The 23,522-nt window shown below is 41.3% G+C and overlaps 1 protein-coding gene across 1 annotated transcript; it reads left to right on the forward strand.

Annotated features, from left to right (window-relative positions):
- Positions 1–23,366, forward strand: EXD1 (exonuclease 3'-5' domain containing 1). The gene is made up of 11 exons (XM_064462360.1): positions 1–199; positions 725–793; positions 1,822–1,884; positions 2,955–3,026; positions 4,258–4,322; positions 5,585–5,671; positions 6,805–6,909; positions 7,035–7,115; positions 11,210–11,353; positions 15,234–15,425; positions 22,605–23,366. The coding sequence occupies exons 1-11, from the start codon at positions 1–3 to the stop codon at positions 22,935–22,937; spliced, it is 1,410 nt and encodes a 469-aa protein (XP_064318430.1). The 3' UTR covers positions 22,938–23,366.
- The last annotated feature ends 156 nt before the right edge of the window (positions 23,367–23,522 follow it).

Raw genomic sequence — 23,522 nt, forward strand, 5'->3', positions numbered from 1 at the left:
ATGGCCCCGCCCCGGAGGTGTGGCCTGTGTGTTGCTCGGCTCGCCCGGCGCCCCGCAGTCCTGCCCCGCGGTACGGCACGTCGTGGCGGGCGCCTTGGTCCCCCTCTGGGGAGAAATGTTAAAGTGACTTTGAAATGCGGGGTTTTCCCGGGGGTGCTGCAGGACGTGAACCCTGACCGGAGCCTTCTCCTGCGGACAGGTTGGGGCTGGCCGCGGCGGCGGGGCAAGGCCGCGTCCCGCCGGCCCTCAGAGCCGCCTCGGCCGTTTGTGAGGCGGGAGGGAGGGGTGCGGGCGCCGGGAGCCTGGTCCCTGAGGGAGAGGCGCCTGCCTCCGCCGCGGATACCATGTTACCGGCGGCGGGCCTGGCCGCCGCGCCCCGCGTAGCGCCGCTGGGTGCTCCCCGGGAGCCCGAGCGGGCACTGGGATGAGTAAAACACGGGGTGGGGGTTAGCAGCACCTGCTTGCGCTCTCAGCTGTGAGTCTGCAGCCCTGAATTGTGTCCTACCCGGTGCACAGTCTTACGGAAACCCTATTCCGTGGAGTGAAAGAGCCGTCACTTAAAATAACGCATTTGTTGATTTTTTATTTGTTTTCCTAGCTAATTTTAATTTGTTTTCATAGCTACCCAGTCCTGTGGTCTTGCTTTGTTCCACACATGATAAGCTTTTACCCCGAACAGTGGAACTTAATGTATGTCTCTATTTCTTCCCCTCCCTCATTTCAGTGAAGAACTTGGAAACTGGCAGAAGCGCTCCAGGAATGAAGGTGTTTTTTGGCCATGAAATAGTCAATGGTGAGGCTTTTCTTACCGCATTCTGGTGCACAGGGATCATGCCTGCTCTTAGTTCAGCATTTTAAATCAATTTTTTGGTCACTCTGCTAAATTCTTCAGTTGCACGTCTTCTAAAATCAGAAGGAATTAGAATGTTGTATAAATCACACACCTTTTGCTCCCCTGTTGCCTATCAGTGAAATAATAATAATTTCCCACTTTGTGAACGTCTTGTGACTGTACTGCATTAAAGTTTATTAGTTAAATAATGGATAAAGTTCAGTAAGACCGCTAATGAAAGTAACCACTCTGAAGGTAGTGAGTTGAGATGAGCATGCCCCGTGATCCACCTGGAAGGCAAGTTACATTGATTGTCTGTGTTCTTACATGTGCAAGACTTTCACAAATGGACTCTGCTGGGAAGTTAAATTGCTTAAAGTTCTAGTTAACTTGTTTTGCTTTTACTCACACAGGCAAAAGCATCTCTATTAAATGGTCTGCTTATCTGAGCCTCTTTCTGTGATTCACTAGTGAAAAGAATATGGGATCATTTAAGAAAAACATTTCTAGTGTATAAAGGTCCTGTGCTTTTCTGTTGTCATCTGATTTGCTTTGGGGACCAGGAGCAAAGTGTGGAGGAGGAAATAGCTAGAAGGCAGCTATTGGACTTATGCAGTGATTAACTGACCCCGTTCTGCCTTTTTACTTGTACTTGCTTTACTATATATGTAACAGTATGTAAAGTAATTAGTTGTAGTTCAATATGGACTTTGGTTTTGGTGGGATGCTAAGCCATGAGTCTTGTTTAAATGCTAGAGTTCTGAAACACACCTTATCTAGGCTACTGAGGTAAGTTATTTTATATAGATTTATATATGAGAGTGAATTTAAAATTATTTAGACTATACTTTGAGTTCAATTTTTTTTGCGTATATGGCCATGTCCTATGGTGGTTAGTATTGGTTATGGTTCTCCTTTTTTTGGGAGATAACAAGTGTCGAAAAGTTGCCTGTCAGCACTAGAGTATAAATTGTTTGTTTCTATTGCAGTGGAATTGCTGGATGAACCAGATTCAGGGAAGGGAACAGCAGTATTTTCTGAGTATGTTGAATGTTTCCTTCTTTTCATGGTAGGAAAAGGGGTGGGATGGGCTTGCTAGGGGAGCCACCACTTATATTTAGTCTGAGTTCAGACTCAGCTGTGCAGTATTCTCTCTGCTCTAAAGAGGTGAACAAGGTGGTGAGAGGAAGACCTCTACTGTGTAAAAGCCTCTTTCAAGCTATTGCTCACGTTCCTCTCTCTCGCTTTTTTCTTTTTTTTGTTTTTTTTTTTGGTTTTGGATTTTTTTCCTTTCCTTTCCTGTAGCATTCCTAGGTAGAAGAATATGCTTGGTTTGTTTCCGTGTCAGTTTGTGGTTTCAAGGAGGATTTCCCATGAGCACTTCTTCTGTGGTGAACAGTTCCAGGACAATTGCACAGGGAAGGTTAGGTTTATACAGATGCTCTCAAAACATATATAAATGTGACCTTGGAAAGCTGGTAAAAATATGTTTCAAACTCCTGCAGACTCATGCTTCTAGATGGTGTTGCTTTGAGTCTTCTCACAAGACCACATTTGAATAGTTTATTCTTCCTCCTAAGAGAAGTAGGAATGAAGTGGTATCTACTGAACAGTCCTTAAAATATACTTAAAAGCACATAGAGTTATGATAAGTAGGAGTCTTCTTGCTTGCTGCTGTCTTGTCTTCTTTCTCCCTGTTAAGTAAGCCTATGTTCACGCATACTTGAATATGCTCACCTTGGTAGCATACTCCTGCGTTAATCCTTTAGATATACAAATATACAACTTTACTGTACAAGTGACACATAAATATTCTTCAGCTACATCTAAAGGCCAATCAGAGAGGGGTTTTTATGTTTTATTCTATGGAGATAGAGAGGTACATGACTGGAGTTCTGTAATCATAATGGGATGGGTTTATATCAATATAAGGGAATTTATCCTGATAAGTCATATTTACCAGTGAAGTATTCTTGACCTCAGACTGTCCTGTCATAGAAATTAAGCATCTTATATGTGACATCTTCCAGTTAGGTTTATGTTTACTATCTCCATTGGTTTTTTGGTCCTGAGATGATACCATTTTATATGATTTCATAATGTCCATTTGGTTACTGTAAAGTTTCAGTGGATGTAACTGTTTTACATATTGGTGAGCTCAGAGCCTCAAATATCTTAAAATACTCCCTCTCAGGTAATGTGGATATTAGTCAGGTGATGTAGTTAGTTTGTCTTTGTCAGACACGTCCTTCCCAATGGCTGTGATCTCTTGGTTTGCCTGTATTGGATCAGAATGTGTTCTGAAAGAGCAATAGTCACAGGAAGATAGGTACAGAGCTCGTTATCTGCAGACATGCTTTTTGCCTGCAGATACGTTCACAATGTCGGAAGGAAACTTATCTGCTTTCCAGAATGTTTATCCTGTGGCTCTCATCAACTGTAAAAGTGGCTGAGCTGCACAACTGATCTTTTGGAGAAAGCAGAGTGCTTCAGCCAGTGAGCACTCTTCTCTGGTGATTGTTTGAATCTTATACTTGTTCCTGAAATGTATGTGGCATGACAGATAACTCCAAGCTCATTAAGACTATTGCTGTTTGGTTCTGAGCTGGCTGTCATGTGCTTGCATTGCTTTGGCTGTGTGCGTCCTGCTGTCTAGGCATATACAGGTAGAGATCGAGTATGTGATCAGCTCATTCTGTTCTCGTAGAGCTGTGACAAGAGTGCAGGTTAGCTGCATTTACCGGGGTAGTGGGGGAGAAAATGAGCAAGGGTTGATGTGATCTGGGAGAGCATTTAAAAATTTGTTCTTAGGATCTTTCAACTGACTATTATTTTAGTGTTTAGATGATTGTCCTTGTGTTGTCATGAATGCATGTTATTAACATTTGCATCTTACCTAAAGAGAAGGGAGAATCTCTTAAGAGAACCCTTCTTTATCTCTTCATTATAAATTCTTAAGCAGGTGTTAAAAAATACTAAAATCTGGCTTAAATCCTCTTTGCCCCCTTCATCACTTAGTTGTTCGTGTTCTGTGGTGTCGCTGGCTGTTAGTTTTGTCTTTGTTACAACCTTTTATGTGGACAACCCTGGGAATTAGGGTGCTTTTCTTAATGGATATATTTTTTAAACTGAAACTCTTTTGCTTCCTTTATGCATCATAACAACAAAGAGTAACACTGCAACTCACTTTCAGAAAAACAGCCAGTTTTTCTGTCAAAAACCAGAATTTTGGCTCATGGTCTAGGCTGTACGCGTCTGAATCAGACAGCCCAGTAATCTGTTTGGGTGTGTTCAGGAAGTAGAGAGGGAAAAACTGAACAGTTAAACCAGAGAAGTAGAGTGATTATATAACTTAAAATACATGCCTTGTGCAGAGTTTATTCAAGTAGAGGGAACGTCTAATGATTTTTTTTCCTTCCTTTTAGAGAAGGAAGAAGAGAATGTGGAATACACAGTTGTTGATTGTTTCCAGCAGAAATTTGGCCCAGCAGTAAGTATTAATGAAAGCTCTTACGCAGCATATATGGCTTCTAAGCCTTTCCAGTTTGAATTGTCAGTAGATCCATTAGGTGGCAGGATTGTGAGCACTGCATTGTGACATCTTATACTGGAAATTATTGTTTCAACCTGTAGTGAAATTTGAGTAATAGGTGGTAACTGGCTTCTTTAAGTCAGGTAGAAATGGTATCTCTCATGGCATCGAAGTATATTTGAAGTGTGCATATGCACAGGGAAAAATTGCAGTGCACATGAGTTTGCACTGGGTGGATGTCAATCTGCATCAGTGTGTGCTGGTTGCTGTTTTCAGACTCTGTATCACCAGTAACTGAGGTGAAGGGTCGGTACCATTACTGTTTAGCAAAGAATTATTTTGTTTAGGAAGGGGAGAACATAAGGATTTGTTGGCATTTGGAGAGGAAATTGATTGTGTTGCTTTTGTAGGTGTTTGAAACTCCAGTTGTGCTTGAACCTTTTCTTCTTAAATCATGTGTAACATAAGTGGACTCGATAGAAAGGCTTTGTTTTAGAACTCAGAGCCAGCGATGGATTTATTATTAAATTCAATAGCATTTTTAGATCCTGAACTAGACCAGCAATACTATAGGTCCTCCATGCCATTTTGTCTTGCAGTAACATCAGCTGTGATTTGGGCTTTTATTACGGTAAGTTTATTACACCTACAGAGGAAAAATCTCTTCCCTGCAGTAAGGTATTTCCCTGCTTACAGAGGAATCTAACTGTTGCTTGAAAAAGAAACTGGCTTTTTTATTTCTATTTATGCCTTCGACTCTTGTGTTACATTCGCACTACAGGTTGCTTTATCTTAGTTGACTGAAAACTCTTCATGTCTGTGAGAGTAACAGGTTTTTTTTTTTTATAGCTTAGAAAACAAATTCTCCTTTTTAGCTGAAAGGATCATCTTTATATGATCTTAAGGAAGTTCCTAAAACCTACTTAGGAGAATTTACTGGGAGGAGATCAGGGGAGTGTACAGTCCTTAGTTATCCATAATCTCTGCTAAATCTATTATTGATGTTTCTAGCCGCAGAATTTCCAGCTGTCTTCCTGTAACTGGACTGATACTGTGTCTGTTTCTCTTGGATTACTATATATCTGAGACTCATTGTGGTTTTGATCTGTAGTTACATTTTTAAGTATGGATCATGACCAGAAAAATCACCATTTACTATCTGTCTCTCTGGCTATCATTCTCTGGCACTATTTGTTTTACCCCTATCTTTTTCACATTAGGTGCTGCACCTAAAACAGCAGTGTGTTGTCAGTATAGCAGGAGAAGGTGTTAGTTTGTGTCACGATGGAAAACTCTCATGGCTTGAGGTAAGAGGCAAATATTTCCCACAATGTGCCACTAAACAGAGCCATAACTGAGAAGCATTTGGGGATTAGCCTGGGTTTAAGACTTACTCATATAACTGTTTTGGTAAGGGATCTGATGATCTTTGAGCAGATCAGGTGTTTCATAAGAGACCTGTTACAGAAAGAATTGTGCCATTATAAGGCAATATAATAATTACATATATATACATTTAAATATAACAGTGTAGCATATTTGGTTTGCCATCTTTATATACTTGTATACAGGTAGAGATATTACACTAGTACAGCTGTTACCTATTGAAAAACTGCAAGACTTAATTGCAATGCCAATATAACTGAAGGAGTAAAATCCATCTAAAGATGACACAGTATCTTAATTAGCTGGGATATTATCAACATCTGAAAAGGAAGGGATAAAAAGGAGAATAGCTTAATATGTTAGATTAAAATCTAACATATTTATACTACATATTTATATATTATATATATTATATACATATTTATAATCTAACATTATAGATCAGTTTAAAAGTAAGTGTGTTTATTCAAAGCAAAAACTTGTGTGGGAGTTCATGCTTCAAACTTAACTCATTTATGCAGAAGTAAGTGTCTACAAAATGCTTGCTTTGGTATGGCTAAATTGCTTTTAAATAACAGCTTTTGTTAAACCATTATGAATTTGAACATAGGCAAAACCTAAATTTTATATCCTGTTTGAAATGCTAGGATGGAAAACAATGTTCTTGGTAGTCGTCTTTGACAATGAAAGGAATGTCATGGGCACAAGAGCGTTGTTGGAAGTGGTTCTTTAAAAATGCCACCATAATTGGTGCAGGAATTTATTTTAACTACTGTGTGTAGAGTTTGCTCTTGATATGTCTCAAAATGCTGTATTTAACTGTGTACAGTAGACTACTGGGTTGTTCTTTCTAATTATTGTGAGAGTCTCTGAGCATCTGGGGAAAACAAGACTTGTTTATGGATTAGCATTAAGGAAACTAAACCTGTTCTCCCCAACACAAGCCTGTATGTAGGAGATCACAGTTTGTGGGCAACAGTGCATTCTCTCCTGCTTTCAAATCCTTTGTTCTTCTGTCCCTCAATCATTTTCTCTGCAACTGAATTTGTTGTAGATAGCAACAAAGAGCCATGTTTTTCTATTTGATATCTTCCTTCTGGGACCTCGGGCTTTCAAAAATTATTTACAAATGGTGCTGGAAGATAAAAATATCTTGAAGGTAAGGGAACAGCGTGTGTGAGGACATTTGTGGTGGCAGAGCTCATATACATTTATAATGATCTAGCTGCACCAAAAATGTTGCAGTTGGACACAAGTTTGCCTGACAGCACTTTCTTGCTTCAGGTCATGCATGACTGCCGCTGGATCTCAAGCTGCCTCTTTCACCAGTACAGTGTCGTTCTCTTCAATGTTTTTGATACACAGGTACCCTTCAAATATTCTGGTTGGGAACAAAAGTTTCAACAAGAGAAACTTCAGCCTTGTTCAGGGCATTCTCTCGGAGAAAGTTTAAGATTACTAGAATGTGACAGTTGTAGAACCAACGCAAATGTAGTGGTTTTATTCTAGCTCAAAAGAGCCAGCAGGCAAGGCTGATAGTGTTAGGGTCTTCTGTAGACCTGTTTTAAAAGGTAGTTTATATCTAATATTAGCAGCAAGTTTAATGTGGCTTTTTTCAGATGTATTAACTGGTGTTGATCAAACTTGTCACAGCCTGAGGCTACTGTGACTTAAACAGAGCCAGGTCGACTTGTGCTTTATGTTCTTTGTTACTCTTTCTGCCCCTTTCACAAGCATAGAAACATATTCAGGCTACAGGTATCCAGCACTGGGAAGCACCTGCTAATAAAAGCAGTGGTGGAAGTGAGAGGACAGGCCAGGTTACCACAAAAATCTGTTTTTGCTGGCCCTGGTAATTGTGGTAGTTAATATTGCATGACTAACAGGAGAATTAGAGCCTTTTGAGAGAGAAGAAAATAACATAATGGCTATGATCTTTCACAATGGGTGTGGATGTTATGCATAGTAATGTATGACTTGTCCTTGCCTATATACTGACTTTTCGTGTCATAGATATGACTGTCTATAGTTAATCTTCAAAGCCCTAATCTGGGCTACCTAGTAAGCTTTATACAGCAGAGATTTCTCTCAGGCCATTTCTGATCTTAGTGTGGCCTTTTGCCCCTAAAAATTGTGTTATTCCATTACATGTAAAATACCAGTCACTGTTAAGTCCTGACTGCATGAAAACAGGTAGGAGTGAAAACTCCCACCAGTGCTCCCTGCTGATACAGTGGGAATAACTAACCAGAACTATCCACCATAGGGTCTGAGGTACACAGAATTGCACTCATTGTTCTGTTGTCTTGGCATGAGCTGACATGCATGCTTTTCTTGTGCTGATAGATCTCTAGGCTTAGATTCAATTACTCTGATTCATTGGCCTGAATCCTCCTTCTGATATAAGTAATCTAGTGAAGTAGGCTGGGTTTGGCTACCCTGCAGTGTACCTGACATTGTGGAATTAAGCTGCCTTGTCTTCTACTCTGTACTACTGGTGCAAATAACTGGGAGATACCTCTGATCAAACTCTCATAGATGCTTTTTGTGAAGCGCTTTGTAGAGACAGCTACTCAGTGTTGTTAAAATTGGAACAGGCTGTGTGCACAAGTGACACTCTGGTTAGAAAAACACAGCAATGGAATGAAGAACTCTGGGTTAGATGGGATCACACCTGCATAATTTAAAAAGTGTTATTAATCCCTGTTTTGGCCGTTTGCTGCAACTCTATTCCTTGCAATAAGTAACCTAATACAGTTAACATGTAGAGGAATGGCAGTGAAAGGTTTCTGACATTCACTGCCTTCCCCACTGATGTTCTTATAGTACTTAAGCGTCACCATTGAAGTAATTTTTAATGACAATGTTTGTGGAAGTCTGGTCTGGTACTACTATTTCACCTTTGACTGCCTCAGTGTGTGCATGCGTTTGTCCCTGTTGGGCTATAGCAGCCTAAAAAGCTGCATAGTGAGCAGGCAACTGGCTGTTGTCAGTGTTTACATCTTTAACATGGCCTTCTGGGGCACTTCCATGTTGCGTCATGAGCCTACAGTATTCTCACGCTCTGAAATCCCTGCCTATTGCAAAATGTTGTTGGTTGCACATCTGTGTACTACCAAAAGGAATAATACAATTCTTCCTAGAGGTGCGTGCTGAAAGAATGAAGAAAATTTGACAGCTTGAGCCTTTCCGTAAGACATAGGTCCATGCAAGGTTTAATTGTAAAATGTGCAAGTGAAGAAGTTACTGTTGCTGTCTGGTCCCACAGGTCAATGCACATCCACTACTTTTTAGTGTGTCATAGGTTTTTTTGCCCTTGAATCCAAGACATTAGCATGCAGTGACTCTGGGCAAAGATTTTCAGTGAAAGCTAAAACATTGTTTTCATTGTGGGCAAGTTTATTCTAGAACGTTGTTTGTTCAGGTTAGACTTTTTATGAATATTGATTGCAAAGATCCTTTCATTTTTGTTTAAATATTTAAATTTTTTCTCTCCTTGTTTGGAAAGCATTGAAATTTTTTACTAGAAACTCTCTCTCTAACCATCTAGGTGAATGGAATATATCTCAATAGATTTGAACATCTTTGTTTTGACTTTGAGTGAAAGTAACTGGTTGTTGAGAAGGTCTTTCCTGAGGTTCTCATTCATCTGTGTTTGGCCACTGATAGTGAAAAGCCAGAGGAGATTTTAGTGGTTTAGTGGAAGTACAATACAAAAGGCTATTCAGTAATGAGTGATGGAAACTTCCTCTTTACCTGGTGATTTGTGCTTACAATCCAGTGAAGGTCGGCTTCACTTGGATCTTCTCCATTTTCTTCTCTTCAGTGAACTCATCAGTTTGAATTGTTGCTGTTCCATTCTCCAGGTATGTTTCCTGCCACTTTTTGGCTGGTGGTTGTAGACTTCTTTGGACTGCAGCAACTGTAGTCAGCCTAGGAGAAATATAGGCAGTCCTAGATTCTCTGTCCTACCACAGAGCACAGGAGGCCTCACATTTCTTTCCTTAGTCCAAGATTGCTTGTTCTACTTGTGGTGCTCTACTGTTTTGCATTTTCTTCATAATACCTTCATACAATCTCATTCCTTGGAAATTCAGTAAATGGATTGACTTAGCACTTTCTTCTGGTAGGCTTAGCAAATACATGACTTCTCTCCCAGAGAAGGCAGCAGTTAGCTATTAGATGATGCCTTAGAGGCAGCTTCAGTCATTAATAAATCATAATACCACCTTGTTTGCCTTTATTATTGGACAGGAAGAGATATCCCCCCCCCCCCCTAAAAAAAGTCTTTATAGATAACTTACGAAAGGGGGTTTGGTCTTGGAATTTACCTTCGGTGTAGGAGGCCAGAAAAGGCCAGTTACAATTCTGTGGTTACTACTGCAGGGGCTGAGCTGGTGCTGCCAAACACTATGTGGACTGGTCTAGGTAGCACTTGGGCAGCATGTGGTAGAACAGCTCAAACAGTGGCTTCAGCTATAATCCTTGCAGTAAAACTGGGCTGCCCTCTAAGCTCATGGTTTTGTTGGTGAGATTGTGGATGTTTGTGTTGAGTGTTGGCTGCAGGTTTCTCAGGAGAGAGTAGTAAGGAGAAAAGGGCTATGAGAGGTCAGTGGGGTTTTCAGGGTACCAGAGTGGGAATCTGGGCTTCTGAGTAGCAGAGGAAGTCTGAAGGGCAGGTTGTTCTAGTGACAGATAGCTCAGTCTCAGATCCTGAGTGTGGATGCAGGGGTTTTTTTTCCCCTCTCCATTCCCCCAGTGCGTGGACTCTCTTCCAGGCTTGCTTTTTCATTGTCTTCTCTCTGCACCTGTTGCAATAGTCCCACTCATCCTTGTGTTCCCTGGTTAGGGACAAGAGTTAGGGCTGTTCCTGCTCTTACTGCAAAAGGGTAAAAGGGATGAAACCAGGATGAGAAACAAGCAAACACCATGCCATGCAGTCACTGCTGGAGGTTGTTGTCTGCTCCCCTTCTGGTTCTGTATGCTAGCAAAGATGAGTCTTGCTGGCAAAATCAGGTTTTAGGCAAAAGGTTTTTGACAACTTAGACATTTTTCATCACACTTTCCTTACACTGCATCACTATTTCAGGTTTTAGATAAAAGGCAAACCCATAAGTATCCTGGGGAAGTATCACTGCATGTTCCCTGTCTTCTGATACTCCTCGTAACCACCTGCTGTCTGGAGACAAGAGTACTGGGCTAGGAGGAGCCTTAGACCAATACAACTCATAACTTATGTAAGTAATTCTTAAAACTTAATTTACCCTTTTACGTAACTTAACAGCTTTAAGGAGTCAGATTACTAGCTCTGCAACTGTATGCAGTCAAAATGAGGATTAATTTGTTTGCAGCGTACTTTACTTCTAATATGCATCCCCCCTCTCAAACCTTTGGTTTAGGTTATCTTTGCCTTGGGTTAATGGACGCTGGTCATGTCATATTGATCCCTTCCATCACAGGTTGCTGATGCTTTGCAGTTCTCAAAGGCAACAGGTGGCTTTCTTCCACACCGTGTCTGCACGTTACAGGAGTGTTTGATGCAGCACTTGAAGATACCTTCCAAATGGGATGCCATCATGAAGTGCAGGCAGCAGATGGCTTCAGTGAGTGAGTTGGAGAGGCGCCTTCTGAAGACTTGTTGTGAGCTGTGCTTTGCCCATCTTGAGATGTTTCTGACAGGTTTTTTTTAAGAGCATGGCACTATGCAGTGGTCAGATTGCTGTCATTAAGAACATTTTGTAACACTGACTTGGGAAACAGATGCAAGCTTTAGTTGGCATCCATGCTTATGCTGGTATTTCCTAATAGCTCATTTCAAATTGAGGTTTTGAAGAACCACAAAGCTTGTACAATAGATGATATATATAACTTGGGTAAAAAATGTTCCAGATATCTTAACACATTTGACTAATTCTGAAACCTAGTTTCAACAGCACAAGTTGGTTAAAATGAACTCTGAGTCAAGTAGGGAAAGAGGAAACATTTATTGCCAGCACTATTAGAGTGAAAAAATGAGAGTAACGATTTTTTTTTCTTGTGCAGTTCAGCAGCATTTGCCAAATCATTATTCTCTGTTGTCCTTGTTTTTGTTAATCTTCATATGGGGACAAGCAAGGGAAGACTTAAAGGGCCAGGAGCTCCTACGATTTTAGGAACATAAGCTTGATAAATAGGATAGAACAGAATAGACTATTTCAGTTGGAAGGGACCTACAACAATCATCCAGCCCAACTGCCTGACCACTTCAGGGCTGGCCAAGTTATTAAGGACATTGTCCAAATGCCTCTTAACCACTGACAGGCCTGGGGCATCGACCACCTCTCCCGGCAGCCTGTTCCAGGGTTTGACCACCCTCTCGGTAACAAAATGCTTCCTCATGTCCAGTCTAAACCTCCCCCGGCGCATATTTGAACCATTCCCACACATCCTATCGCTGGATACCGGGGAGAAGAGATCTGCACTTGTCACAAATACAGATTTGTGGATACTGCCAACTACACCAATTTGTCATGAATATGATTTGTTACACAGCTTTGGTCAGCAATTTAAGATTTATTACTATTTTTTGAGATAGATCACAGTATTAGGTTGTGTAATTCTTAACAGCATCAGCCGATTTAAAACAGCAATTAGATGGAATCTGTTACAATCAACATAGCAACTTAGTTAAAGATTCAAGAATGGCAAGGTTCACTCTATTACATGGAAGAAGTGCACAGAGGAAAATTCAGTTATACTCAAGTTAGAATGATTCAGAGATGTTGTGGATGCAGGGCATAAGGATGACCCTCCCATTGAGTCCCGAGGTTCAGAATAGACTCCCTTGCTTAATAAACTCCTTTCAGAGAGAAGTCTAGGTGTGGCTAGGTCCAATCTTAGTCTCAGACTTAGTCAATGGTTTATGTGAACAGGGATAATATAAATTTATATGTATAGTCAAGTTGTGCACATGCACACACACACACATGCGCGTACACACACCCACACATACCCCACAAGGTTAACCTGTGATGAAAACTTCCCTTTTCATGAGTTTCATTAATTACTCACTCTTATGTACTGGCATTCATCAATGCATGGCTGGTGAACCTCATGAAGTCAGGCCTTTGAGTCCTTGCAAAATCATCAACAGATGATCCTTCAATCCTCACAAAATCTATCCTGAGAGGTGTCCCAGCCCAGGGGGAGATACTGGGTCACACAGCCCCCTGCAGCCCCGGAGAGCTCTAAATGTCTCCCTCTTGCATTGCTATTTATAGGATCTTGATATGATTGGCTTTGGTCAATATTTTACACTCTGGTCACAATTCTGGTACACAATTCAGGGAGCAGATGGCCCAGGTGTGGACAGAGATTGCCTGATGCCCAGGTCAAGTCATTATGACCAAGATAACAACACAAAAGGCTTATTCTGGGATCTCAGAGTACTTGGGGGGCTGCACCACCACAGCACCTCCCTCTCCGTGTCCCCTCCTCAGGAAGCTGTGGAGAGCAATGAGGTTGCCCATCAGGCTTCTTTTCTTCTTGGGCAAGCCCGAAGTCCTCAGCCGCTCCTCACAGGACGGTCCTTCCAGCCCTTTCACCAGCTTTGTTGCCCTCCTCTGGACACATTCAAGGACCTTCACATCCTCCTTAAATTGTGGGGCCCAGAACTGCACACAGTGCTCAAGGTGAGGCCACACCAATGCTGAACACAGCAGGATAATCACCTCTCTTGACTGGCTGGTGATGCTGTGCTTGATGCCCCCAGGATGCGGTTTGCCCTCTTGGCTGCCAGGGCACAACGCTGGCTCCTGTTGAGCCTGCTGTTGACCAGCACCCCCAGATCCCTTTCTGCAGGGCTGCTCTCCAGACACACCTCTCCCAATTTATACTTGTGCCCAGTGTTGCTCCATCCTAGGTGCAGAATCTGGCATTTTGACTTTTATATTTCATCCCATTAATCATTGCCCAATGCTCCAATCTATCTAGATCCCTCTGCAAGTCCTCTTGTCCCTGAAGAGAGTCAACATCACCTCCCAGTTTGGTATCATCAGCAAATTTACTAATGGTACATTCAACTCTTGCATCCAGAGTGTTGATAAATATATCAAACAGAACTGGCCCTAGAATCCAACCCTGAGGAACACTGCTGGTGCCTGGTTGCCAGCCAGATGTAGCCACCATTGTTGCAACCCTTTTTGCTCTGCCCTTCAGCCAGGTCTTTACCCGGCACACTGTGAACCCGGTCATCCCACAGCTGGACAACTTGTCCAGAAGGATGCTGTGAAGGACACTATCAAAATCCTTACTAAAATCCAGAAAAACTTTATCCACTAGGTGGGTGGCCTTATCATAGAAGGATATCTAGTATTAGATAATAAGCATATCTAATTCTATAGATCTACTATATCTAGAACTAGATAATTAAATAAACAGTAAATAAATATGCTGGTGCCAGTTGTGGCATCTTTTTGCTGGGTTTTTAATCATCTGACCTTGTTTTTTTTCTGGAGGGGGGGAGACTTCCAAAGAAGCTGTTAAATAAGGGAGCTAGATACTTAATGAGACCTCACTATATAGGCAAGATTTCTCTACTGAATAGGAACAATCTCTTTCCTACGAGAGCATTTTTTTCTCCCTTCATACTGGTCTTGTAACTTCTTGATTAAGTCTGAGTGTTTTTGCACTGCCTGTTCACAGACTCAAAATCTTTCTTGAAAGCCTGGATTAAATGTTATTTGATATTGCTATAACAGCTACTATTTAGTTTAACTATTTATAAGAGCTGCTAGTGAAACCTCTAATTTGAACACAGCCTTATTTTATATAAGTTTTGGAATTCTAATAGTGTCTCTCAGAATTTCAGTTTAGAGAATTCCTTATGGTAAATCTAAGCCAAATGCCAACATGCCTTCCTTAGTTTACCAAACCAAGTCCTCCTATTGGTCTGATGACTAAAAGTGGAAAATGTATGTAGTAAGTATACCAGTGTAAGCCGCTCCATAGTGACAGTTTTGCTCAGGGTATTGTGGTCATGCTGCTTAACTGGGGCTCTTTTTCATGTTCTTCTGGTTCCAGTTCTGATGGCTGAAGATGTTACTATCCCCAGCTGCTTCCCTGTCTCCCTTGATGAGAGGGGGTTTTCTTCCCTTTAGATCTTTCAGCTTGGCTTTTAGGAATCCAACCTAGTCTCAGAGATGGGTGAGAGAGAACCTAGTATTAAATGCTGTAATAGATGTGTGTTGTGTTTTGGGTTGTTTTGGCGTTTGTTTGGTTGTTGTTGTTTTTTTTTAAGAAGCAATCCCTTCTCCCAAATTCCCTCTTCCCTAACATCCATCGGCTTGTACGCAGATGACCTTAGAAACTGCAAGCATTCAGTAGCACTGAAAATAGAGATCAGCATAGGGAGATATGTTGTAAACTGCAGAAGAATGTTATGGAAAAGCTTTTTAAAAATTTTGCTACTTAAATAACCATTTTCATTTGCATTGGGATACACAGGAGAATCCTGACATGTGGGTCTTAAGACCCTTTCCAGCTTCTTTCCTTAAAGCACTTGCTCTGAAGGCTATGTGCCTTCTGCTGCTCCACTCATCTCTAATGGATGATTTGATGTCTGACCTAACAGCTGTGGTGCACGATTATTTAAATGCTTCTCAGACTGGGTCTGGAGATCATCTTGGGAACATGAAGGTAGGTATGTCTTTGCTTGTTTCTCTGGCTAGTGATTTGATCTAAGGCTCTGATGGGTAAACTCTGGAGGACCTAGCTACAGCAGCCTCCTTTTCTGCAACTGTACACCCTGCTTTATGCCACATACCTTGTTTCCTGTGTGCAGCAGCAGAAGCAATGGTGTCTGTATCTATCTAGGTGCATTTCATGTTAGTCCTTTAGCACAAATCCACCTCAAGTTAGCATTGTGGATGGTGAGCTGCAGCCATTAAGGCATGGGCACAGGCACATGTGCCTTCTGTTCACTCTAAGCTGATCCTGAGAACCTCTGGGCTCAGCAGGGGCTCTGTATGTGCGAGGGCGTGAAGAGGGACAGGCAGCTGTGAAGTGTTGGGACCTGGTGCTGCCAGAGTTGCTTTGTTTTGGTAAGAGCATTTAGCCCCCACATCTTGTTCTGATTTTCTCCTATTCTGTCATTGTTACTGCTGAGCTGTTTCACATATACTGGCTGTCTCTGAGAAGTGTTGTCTCTTGTTGACCAAAGATTTTTATTTCTCTAAAAGCATCTCTAAGGTTTTTTCTCTTTGTAATTTATTCTCACCTGTGTTATCTAAAAAAAATAATAAAAAAACAAGTAACACTTTTCATCTACCAGTAGTATTGCGTGTCCAGATACCTTGGAGTGGCTCTTGTATGGTGGACACTTCTGTAATTGCTCATTGATTTTTAAAGCAGGGGGGAAATGCGATTTTTGGTTAAGGAGCTTGACTTCCTGTACTAATGGAAAGAACAGGTCTGTGCAAACCAAAAAAGTGGTGGTATTGCTGTGGTCTTTTTCTGTCTTTTCAACAAAGTAATCTTAGGAGGGCTTGCAATAACTATGTAAGATATTGCTGGTATTAAATTCGGGTGAAAAGCGAATGGTCAAACATCTTCATTCATCGCAAAGGGACTGAACTAACATGATTAAATCCAGTTACCACCTCATTTTTGCAGTTGTAAATGTCTTGAAATAAGTCTTAGGAAAAGAGAATGCAAGTCTATCTTCACGGAACAAATTGTCTTTTTTCTTTGTGCTGGTTTAACAAAGCACTCAAGCACAGACTTAAATCCTTTGGGAATTACTTAAGGGCTCAGAGCAGTAAATCCCATTACTGAGGATTTAGGAGGAGATTAGTTTAGATAACCACAAGAGGTCATAGTTGCTTCACAGATGGAAGAGAAGAGGTCATGTATGCAAACTTATTCTTTTTAGAGGAGAGCTGCCAAAAAAAAAAAAGGAGGTTGCTCATAGTTCATGGAGAAAAATGAGCTTGATATCTGAATTTCCAATGTGAAATGCATGCAAAAGTAGGCACGGCACAAGGGAAAAGAAGTGTCTGTTGAAGTGAGAAGAGTACAAATTCTGGTTGGCACTGAGCTATCTGTTTATAAAATTTTTTTAAAGTGGTACTCAGGTTGCTGAAGGCAATCCTTCTGTAAATCCATTTATTCCATAAGATTAGCCAAGGAATTAATCTGATCCCGAGCACAGAAAGAAGATAATCATCTGATAATCATACTTCTTGCAGTTACTTTAGAAGTCTTGTCATACTGATAGTAAAAGTAGTCATTTTCACCATCATTTCACTGTTAATCATTTTCTGTGGTTTCTATATCTTGCAAGAAGATCACACAAATGAAATTTTTTTCTACATTATTTAAAAACTGCTTGCAATGCATATTTAAAGTCCAAATATGGAGTTTGGTTTAGTTAAGTCTGGTCTCTTACTTCAGTTTCTTCACTAAGTAAATAAAGTTAACTTTAAGGGAATCCTTTGCAAGTTAATGAGTCAGCTAAATCTGTTTTAAGGGGAGGGGGGAAAGCTTTTTTTGTGCAACTTCTAGGTTTTCTGGCTAACTCTGTACTAATTCACTGAATCAAAAAGCCTTTATTCAGATCTGATTATCAAAATGAAGTAATAGTCAAGATATTTACCCTCCCTCCCCTTATTTATTCTAGTGCTTTCTCATGGATATTTAGAAGTAAAGTTTATCTGTCAGTAAGGTCTGTGTCATGCCTTCTTTGTGGAGCTACAGCTGAAAGTTATCTGGAAAATGCCTTTATTGGACTGTTCTGCTTTTCACCCTGATGGTTACAATTTACACTTACACTCCACCTTGGACCCTTGGTGAAGAGCACTCTGGTACAATGAACTTGACTTCATCTCAGAGCCAGTCTCCAACAGCAGCCGTACTAGAGTCCTTACACTTGATGACTGTTGTCCAGACATGATCTGGTGCAGTTCCAACACTACTTCATCAGAAGTAATGGATCCTCTCAGATTCTGAAGTAAATACTGTGCCAGGAAAATATTTTTGGAAATGTGAAATACATTATCTACTATGCTGTGGCCACACTGGAGAACTGGAAGAGAGGCCTCTGTTGCTGAAGCAGACTGCAGCAAAGCCAAAGATGACAAATGCTCCAGGGCCATAAAGATATCTTGCAGTAGTTCAGCTTCTAAATTGGAAGGTGGACATAATTTCTGAGTGAACAGGAGCCATCTGTGGTACATCAAGCCTTTACTTGAAAGTTGTGGGAGTGAAAGCCACTAGGCAAGAGAGTCTCCAAGTTACCATGGCCTCTCTGATTTACAGGCGCTTGGAGAGGATGGCCAGATCTGGAAACTAACTGATTTCCATTACTCTGGGTAAGAAATCCTCTTCTGGGCCCTTCTTGTTCTGTTTTAGTTCTTGGATTGTGCTCTCTACACAGAACCACCAGGTCTTCAGCCTTTTGACAAAAGGAAAGTTAGTTATGTAGATGTGCCCTCTGTTGTGCCTCTGGGCTACGAAGGTGTTTGAGCACGTCATGCCTGACTAGAGCAATGAACAGAGCCATGCTTCCCTGGCCTGCTCTTGTTTCCTCTGATCTTACTGAGTGACATAATGTCACACAGAAGAATCCTTTTTTTACTTCTCCCATTCCCCCAAACTTATGACACTGCCATGGAAATTATACTTGCAAAACAAGTACACAGATACAGATGCAGGTGCAGTTTCAATCATGAGACTTCATTAAAAATGAAGTCCCAGAGCTGGATGGAGTACGTAGCCACATTCCTCCCCGTCTCCAGCTGTCATGTATCGAATCTTGTCTCCTGGGTCAGGTTTACAACATTGAATGTCATCTTGGACTAGCATGGCAACATCCTCCTAACTTTTCCTGGGTCACTGCCACACCCACAAGTTCATAATCCCAACGGCTTTTGTGTGCAATAACAGTATCAGGATATACTTGGTGAAAAAGATGCTTCCCAGTCTGAGGTTGCCTGTGAATTGAGTAATGCTGAGTAATGACCAATAATGTTGAATAATGACTACTGGGGCTGTTACCTACTCTCTCCTTCTCTTGTTGAATCAGGGGGTTCAGCCCCTGGGAGCAAATCTGGACCAGACTCTTGTGTTTTCTCCTCTTGGAAATAGCAGCAAGGAAAAGTGAATGTGCATAATCATGAAGTGAAAGCCAAGCCTGTTCACTTGCCCTTACAGATCTCTGCATCCACTGAGAGTTGAGGAAGGACAAGTGTGAATAACACTGATGAATGTAATTGTCACTACTGTTCACTGGGCTGCATGTGCCCAGCCTCCGCAGTCAGTTTTCCACTTCCAGTATCTGTATGTGCTAACGGGCCCCCATTAGTGGCAGAACACAAGAATCACTTTCTGGCTAAATGCACAGCTCCTACTAGGGTCAGATCATATTTGTGACCTTCAACACATGCAGGAGTGCTCAATTTCAGACTTACACATAATTGCATGTATCTGTGTCTGATTTTGCCTTGTTCCTTGAACATGACTGGTGGGGGTTTTGTTTTGTTCCAGCTTATTTTGACAGAAGTTTGTACTTTCCCTTTATTTAAGTTTTCATAGATAATTTGAATGGAACAAAGTCCTAGGTTGTCAGAGGCCATGGATAATCTGGTAGAAATGGAGACTAATGGCAGTTTATTGCTGTGAAAGAAGTAAGAGCAGCAGTTATGTGTTTTGTGCAAGTAGCATGTTTGAGTCTCTTTGAGTTGGGTGTCATAATTTTCATCACAGGAGTCACTAGTGGTGGTCCTGGTTTCACCTGAGGTTTCAGCCATCTTGTCTTCCCTTTGATCTTTCAGATGTTTTCCTGGAAATGGCAAAGAAACAGAGTCCTTATGATAAGCTAGTGGGCAGCCCTTCCAGCAAGACTTCCACCTTACTTCTGGACAGCCAAACACTTTCTTTTGTTGTTTGATAGGCTTTCCAGCAGTAACAGAATATGTACCGAGGAGCTGGCCCATGAGCTGGGATGCCAGGTGGGAGAGTTGCTGTTGAGGTGGCAGGATGCAACTCCATAGATCAGAGCTTCCTTCAGGAAAGTGTTGCAGAAAAGATGGGTGTTATGCATCCTAGCAGTTGCTGGCAATAGTAAAGTATTGCCAGTGGTCCACAACAGCCAAAAATGTTAATGCAACACCCTTGGTGATGTAAGACTGGGATAAAAGAACAGGGAGGAAAAAGAAAGGAAGAAAGGAAGGAAGAAAGAAAGAGGCATCTCACTGATACTGACAGTTTTGAAAATGTATGTTGACACTTTCTGTGGTTTCTTGTGTCATCACCTGCAAGTAGTAGTTGAGTCTTCTGAACAGTGGACGCTCCCTCCTAAGCAACTGAATTTTTACCCACAGACCAGATGCAAAACAGTAACCTCTGATCCCCAGCACTTCATTGTCAAAATCTTCAGCTTCCCTCTTCATCATCTTTCTCAAACTGATAGTCTTCCTTACTGCTGAGGGGGAGAACTCAACAGAAACTTCCCACCCTGAAGGTCTCTGCAGTTTCCTCCATTTTCAGCATAACTGTCTACCAGGAGAGATTGTTCTTCTTGTGGATGCAGACATCAAGTAAAATGGGTTTCTGTGCCTCTGCAGCTCTGTCACTAGAAAAGAGCTAGCAAAGAAGCTGTATGTGCTACATTCCTAACTCCCCGTACAGATTCCTATTGTGTGTTGTTAGGTTCTTAGAAATGCTGTATTCTGATGTTTAGGACTTAGATTCAAAGAAGCAAACTGAGCCTGGCAACCCATCAGTGTAAAGAGGCAAATGTTCTCCTAGAAGCACAGTGCTTTCTTGTTTAAGCAGTGATAGTTCACAAGCAAAGCTCTGGTACCATAGGGGAGTTGCAGACCCCTGTGCGGCAAAGTTGATTTCCCAATGCACTTAAGATAAAGCTGCAGTACATAAGGTGCAGTGCAGTATATAATACCAGATAACACATTCATGGCACATGATGGCATAAACTCTGTTCTCTGTCTAAATATAATCGCATGCCTGAGCCAGAAGTTTTCCTAATGGGCAGGTGAGTTGGGACTGCACACAATGCAGTAATAATAATAATTGTGAACATACAGCCTGAATTTTGGCATTCAGTGGTTTAGGGCGTGGATTACCCCTTGCTGTAGGATGCTGTAGCAGTTAGGAAGCTGGATGTAAATTCTTCTGGTTAAACAGAACTGAAGGTGGGGTGTTTTCACGTAAGCACTTGCTCTGCTTTTTTCTGTAATCCTGTCTGAATTACTTAGCCTTCCTCTGGAAATGTGCAAACTTCTAGATGTAGGTTTTGTGAGGCATGGCTTCCTTTTACAAAAGCCATGGTAGCTCTTTTCCAGTGCATCCCATCTGTGTATCCACTCGTTCTGTTCTTGGTGTTTCTATCAGTGTGCTCATACAGACATTCGCCTTACCTGCATGTTGCTTCCTGTATTTTTCCCGGGACCTTCTTTAATCATTTATCATCTTCCAGCCCCTGGGTGCCAAGGCAGATTTTAAGCAAGAGACTATAGTTACTAGATCATCTTTTTCCTCTTCTGCTGTTCAGGATTTTGGGGTGAAATCCACCTTGCTGTTTGTATTTCAAGTATCGGTATTAAGTATTTATGAGACAATCTGAAATGGATTCTGGGTACATAATGAGTGTTTTTGGGGTGGGAATCTTCACTTTTTTTTTTTAATGCAGAAGAGAAAAAATGTTGTGATTTTTACCATGCGGCTTTTGTATTATGATCATCACTTGGCCCTCCAGCACAGTTGACATTTTGAGCTCCTCTCTTGTTTAAAGAAATTTTTGTATTAGTTCTGTTATATTTTTGTTAAATATTAATAAAATTATTCTGGCCTGCCCTTTGTTTTTTTCTGTAACTTCACCCTTACCATTTTCTTCACTTGGCTGTGACTTTGCCTTCCTGAAGGATGCTTGCTTCGTAGTCGCCATTCCCCTGACCTGTAGTCCTGCCGGTTTCCTTTCACTCTTCCTGTGATCTTTTGCTGTTTGGTAATGTTTGTGCTGCTTGTGTGTTGTAGTACAAGTTGTCTCCATGCTATCTGCTAGCATTGAATTTGCTTGGCTGCCTCTTACTGCTTTTACTACTTCCTCACTCCTGCTTACTGCTTCTTTATTTGTGTAACTCCCCTTTCTAAAGCTGAATGCAACTGTGGATTTTTTGTTGTTGCTGTTCCTACAGAGAAGGTGAGCATTGCAGTCCTTGTTAAGGAGCAGATCCTTGAATGTAAGATTTTAATCAGTGTCCCATACACTGCTCAGGACCAAATCAAGGACTGTATCTCCTTTCACACACTTCCTAAGCAGCTGCTTCATGGATTTGTTAAGTATGTTGGCTTTTCCACATAAGGGTTTTGGGTTTTCTGGTTTTCACTGCTTTTTTTCTTTTTTTACCCATAGGATAGAATACCATGGTTTTAGATGAAAAGCTGAGAAGGCTGCCTTTGCAGTGGTTCCCACAAGCAAACATGAACTGGTTATGCCTCTTTTGAGGGTTTACAGTAACTTCAAAGTGCAAAAGGCTTTTAAGGACACATCTAAACCCCCTATGTGAAGTATTACTTAATTCTTGAAGATCTTCATAATGACTAAACAATAAATGCAAGTCTAATATTTTTCCCTGTGGGTTGCCTTTAAAAGAAAGAGGTGGGGGGACTTTTTTCCCCCTGAGGTATTTTTTGTGTAAGCAGGTAGTTGTTACATTCCACAGATCTAATGCAATGATTGTTCTGTTCCTTGGCTAATGACAGAGGGAGCTCTTATCTGGTGCTAGCGAAAGTAGAGCATGTGTATCCATATGTATTGATTTGATTTCTTCTCTGCTTCTTTTCCTTTCTCCTTACTAGCCCACTTGCACGGAGCTGCCAGAGGAGCTGCATCAACTGGCACACATCCAGAAGCTGCAAAGGGAGAAAGCAATAAAAGACTACAGAATGGATAATGATGGTCTTTTGACCAGACCAGCCGTGGAATTAAGAGAGAGAAACGATCCACAGAAGGATGGGAACTACAGAGATGACAGGGATTGCTTTCCTACAAATAAAGTGGTGTCTCAAATTACATCCTTCTGCAGTCGGGATGTACTTTGTCAAGAAAAGCTTGAAAATCAAAATCAAGTGGTAAATCTGTGGAAGAACCTTAAACTGAGCTCAGGCTGGCCATATAACTCTAATTTCTGATACTGGTGACTTGATGAGCTTAGACTGGCTATTTGAAGACATCCAAATGAAAAAAGGGGCTATTCCCCACGCAGAAGTGTCAAACAGAAGCTCCTTTATTTACAATGACAGGTAAAACCATTGTTGAACGGAAATAATGATGGTCTCTCTTTCAAAGGAAATTCCTTCTGTGTCTGACTGTTCTTCTTGAGGTCTGTTTTTGAGATCCATTTTTTTTCAAGAGGTATTTTTCATTTTAAAACCGTGCCTTTTGTTTCTCTTGTGTTGTTACCAGACCAATGTCTTATATTGTATTGGCTCTTTTGCTACCTGTTGCAGGTATGTAAATCCCTCATCCAATCCAGATATGTAAGCAGGGGAGCTTATAAAATGCCTGTTCGTTGAGATTAGAAAGGGTTTGCTTGGAAAAATAAAAAACCTTCCAGCCAACCCATGTGTGTTTGGTTTATATACAGATAAGTCTCTTGGCATAGCTATACAACAGTCTTTCCTAGAAGAGTGAACAAGATCACACCCTAATGAACTACTATGCTGGCAAAAACTGCAATGAGGTGGACTAATAAAAAGATCTTTTCTGCCAAGTCA

Source organism: Phalacrocorax carbo, chromosome 10 (genome assembly GCF_963921805.1).
Source record: "Phalacrocorax carbo chromosome 10, bPhaCar2.1, whole genome shotgun sequence".
Lineage (NCBI taxonomy): Eukaryota > Metazoa > Chordata > Aves > Suliformes > Phalacrocoracidae > Phalacrocorax > Phalacrocorax carbo.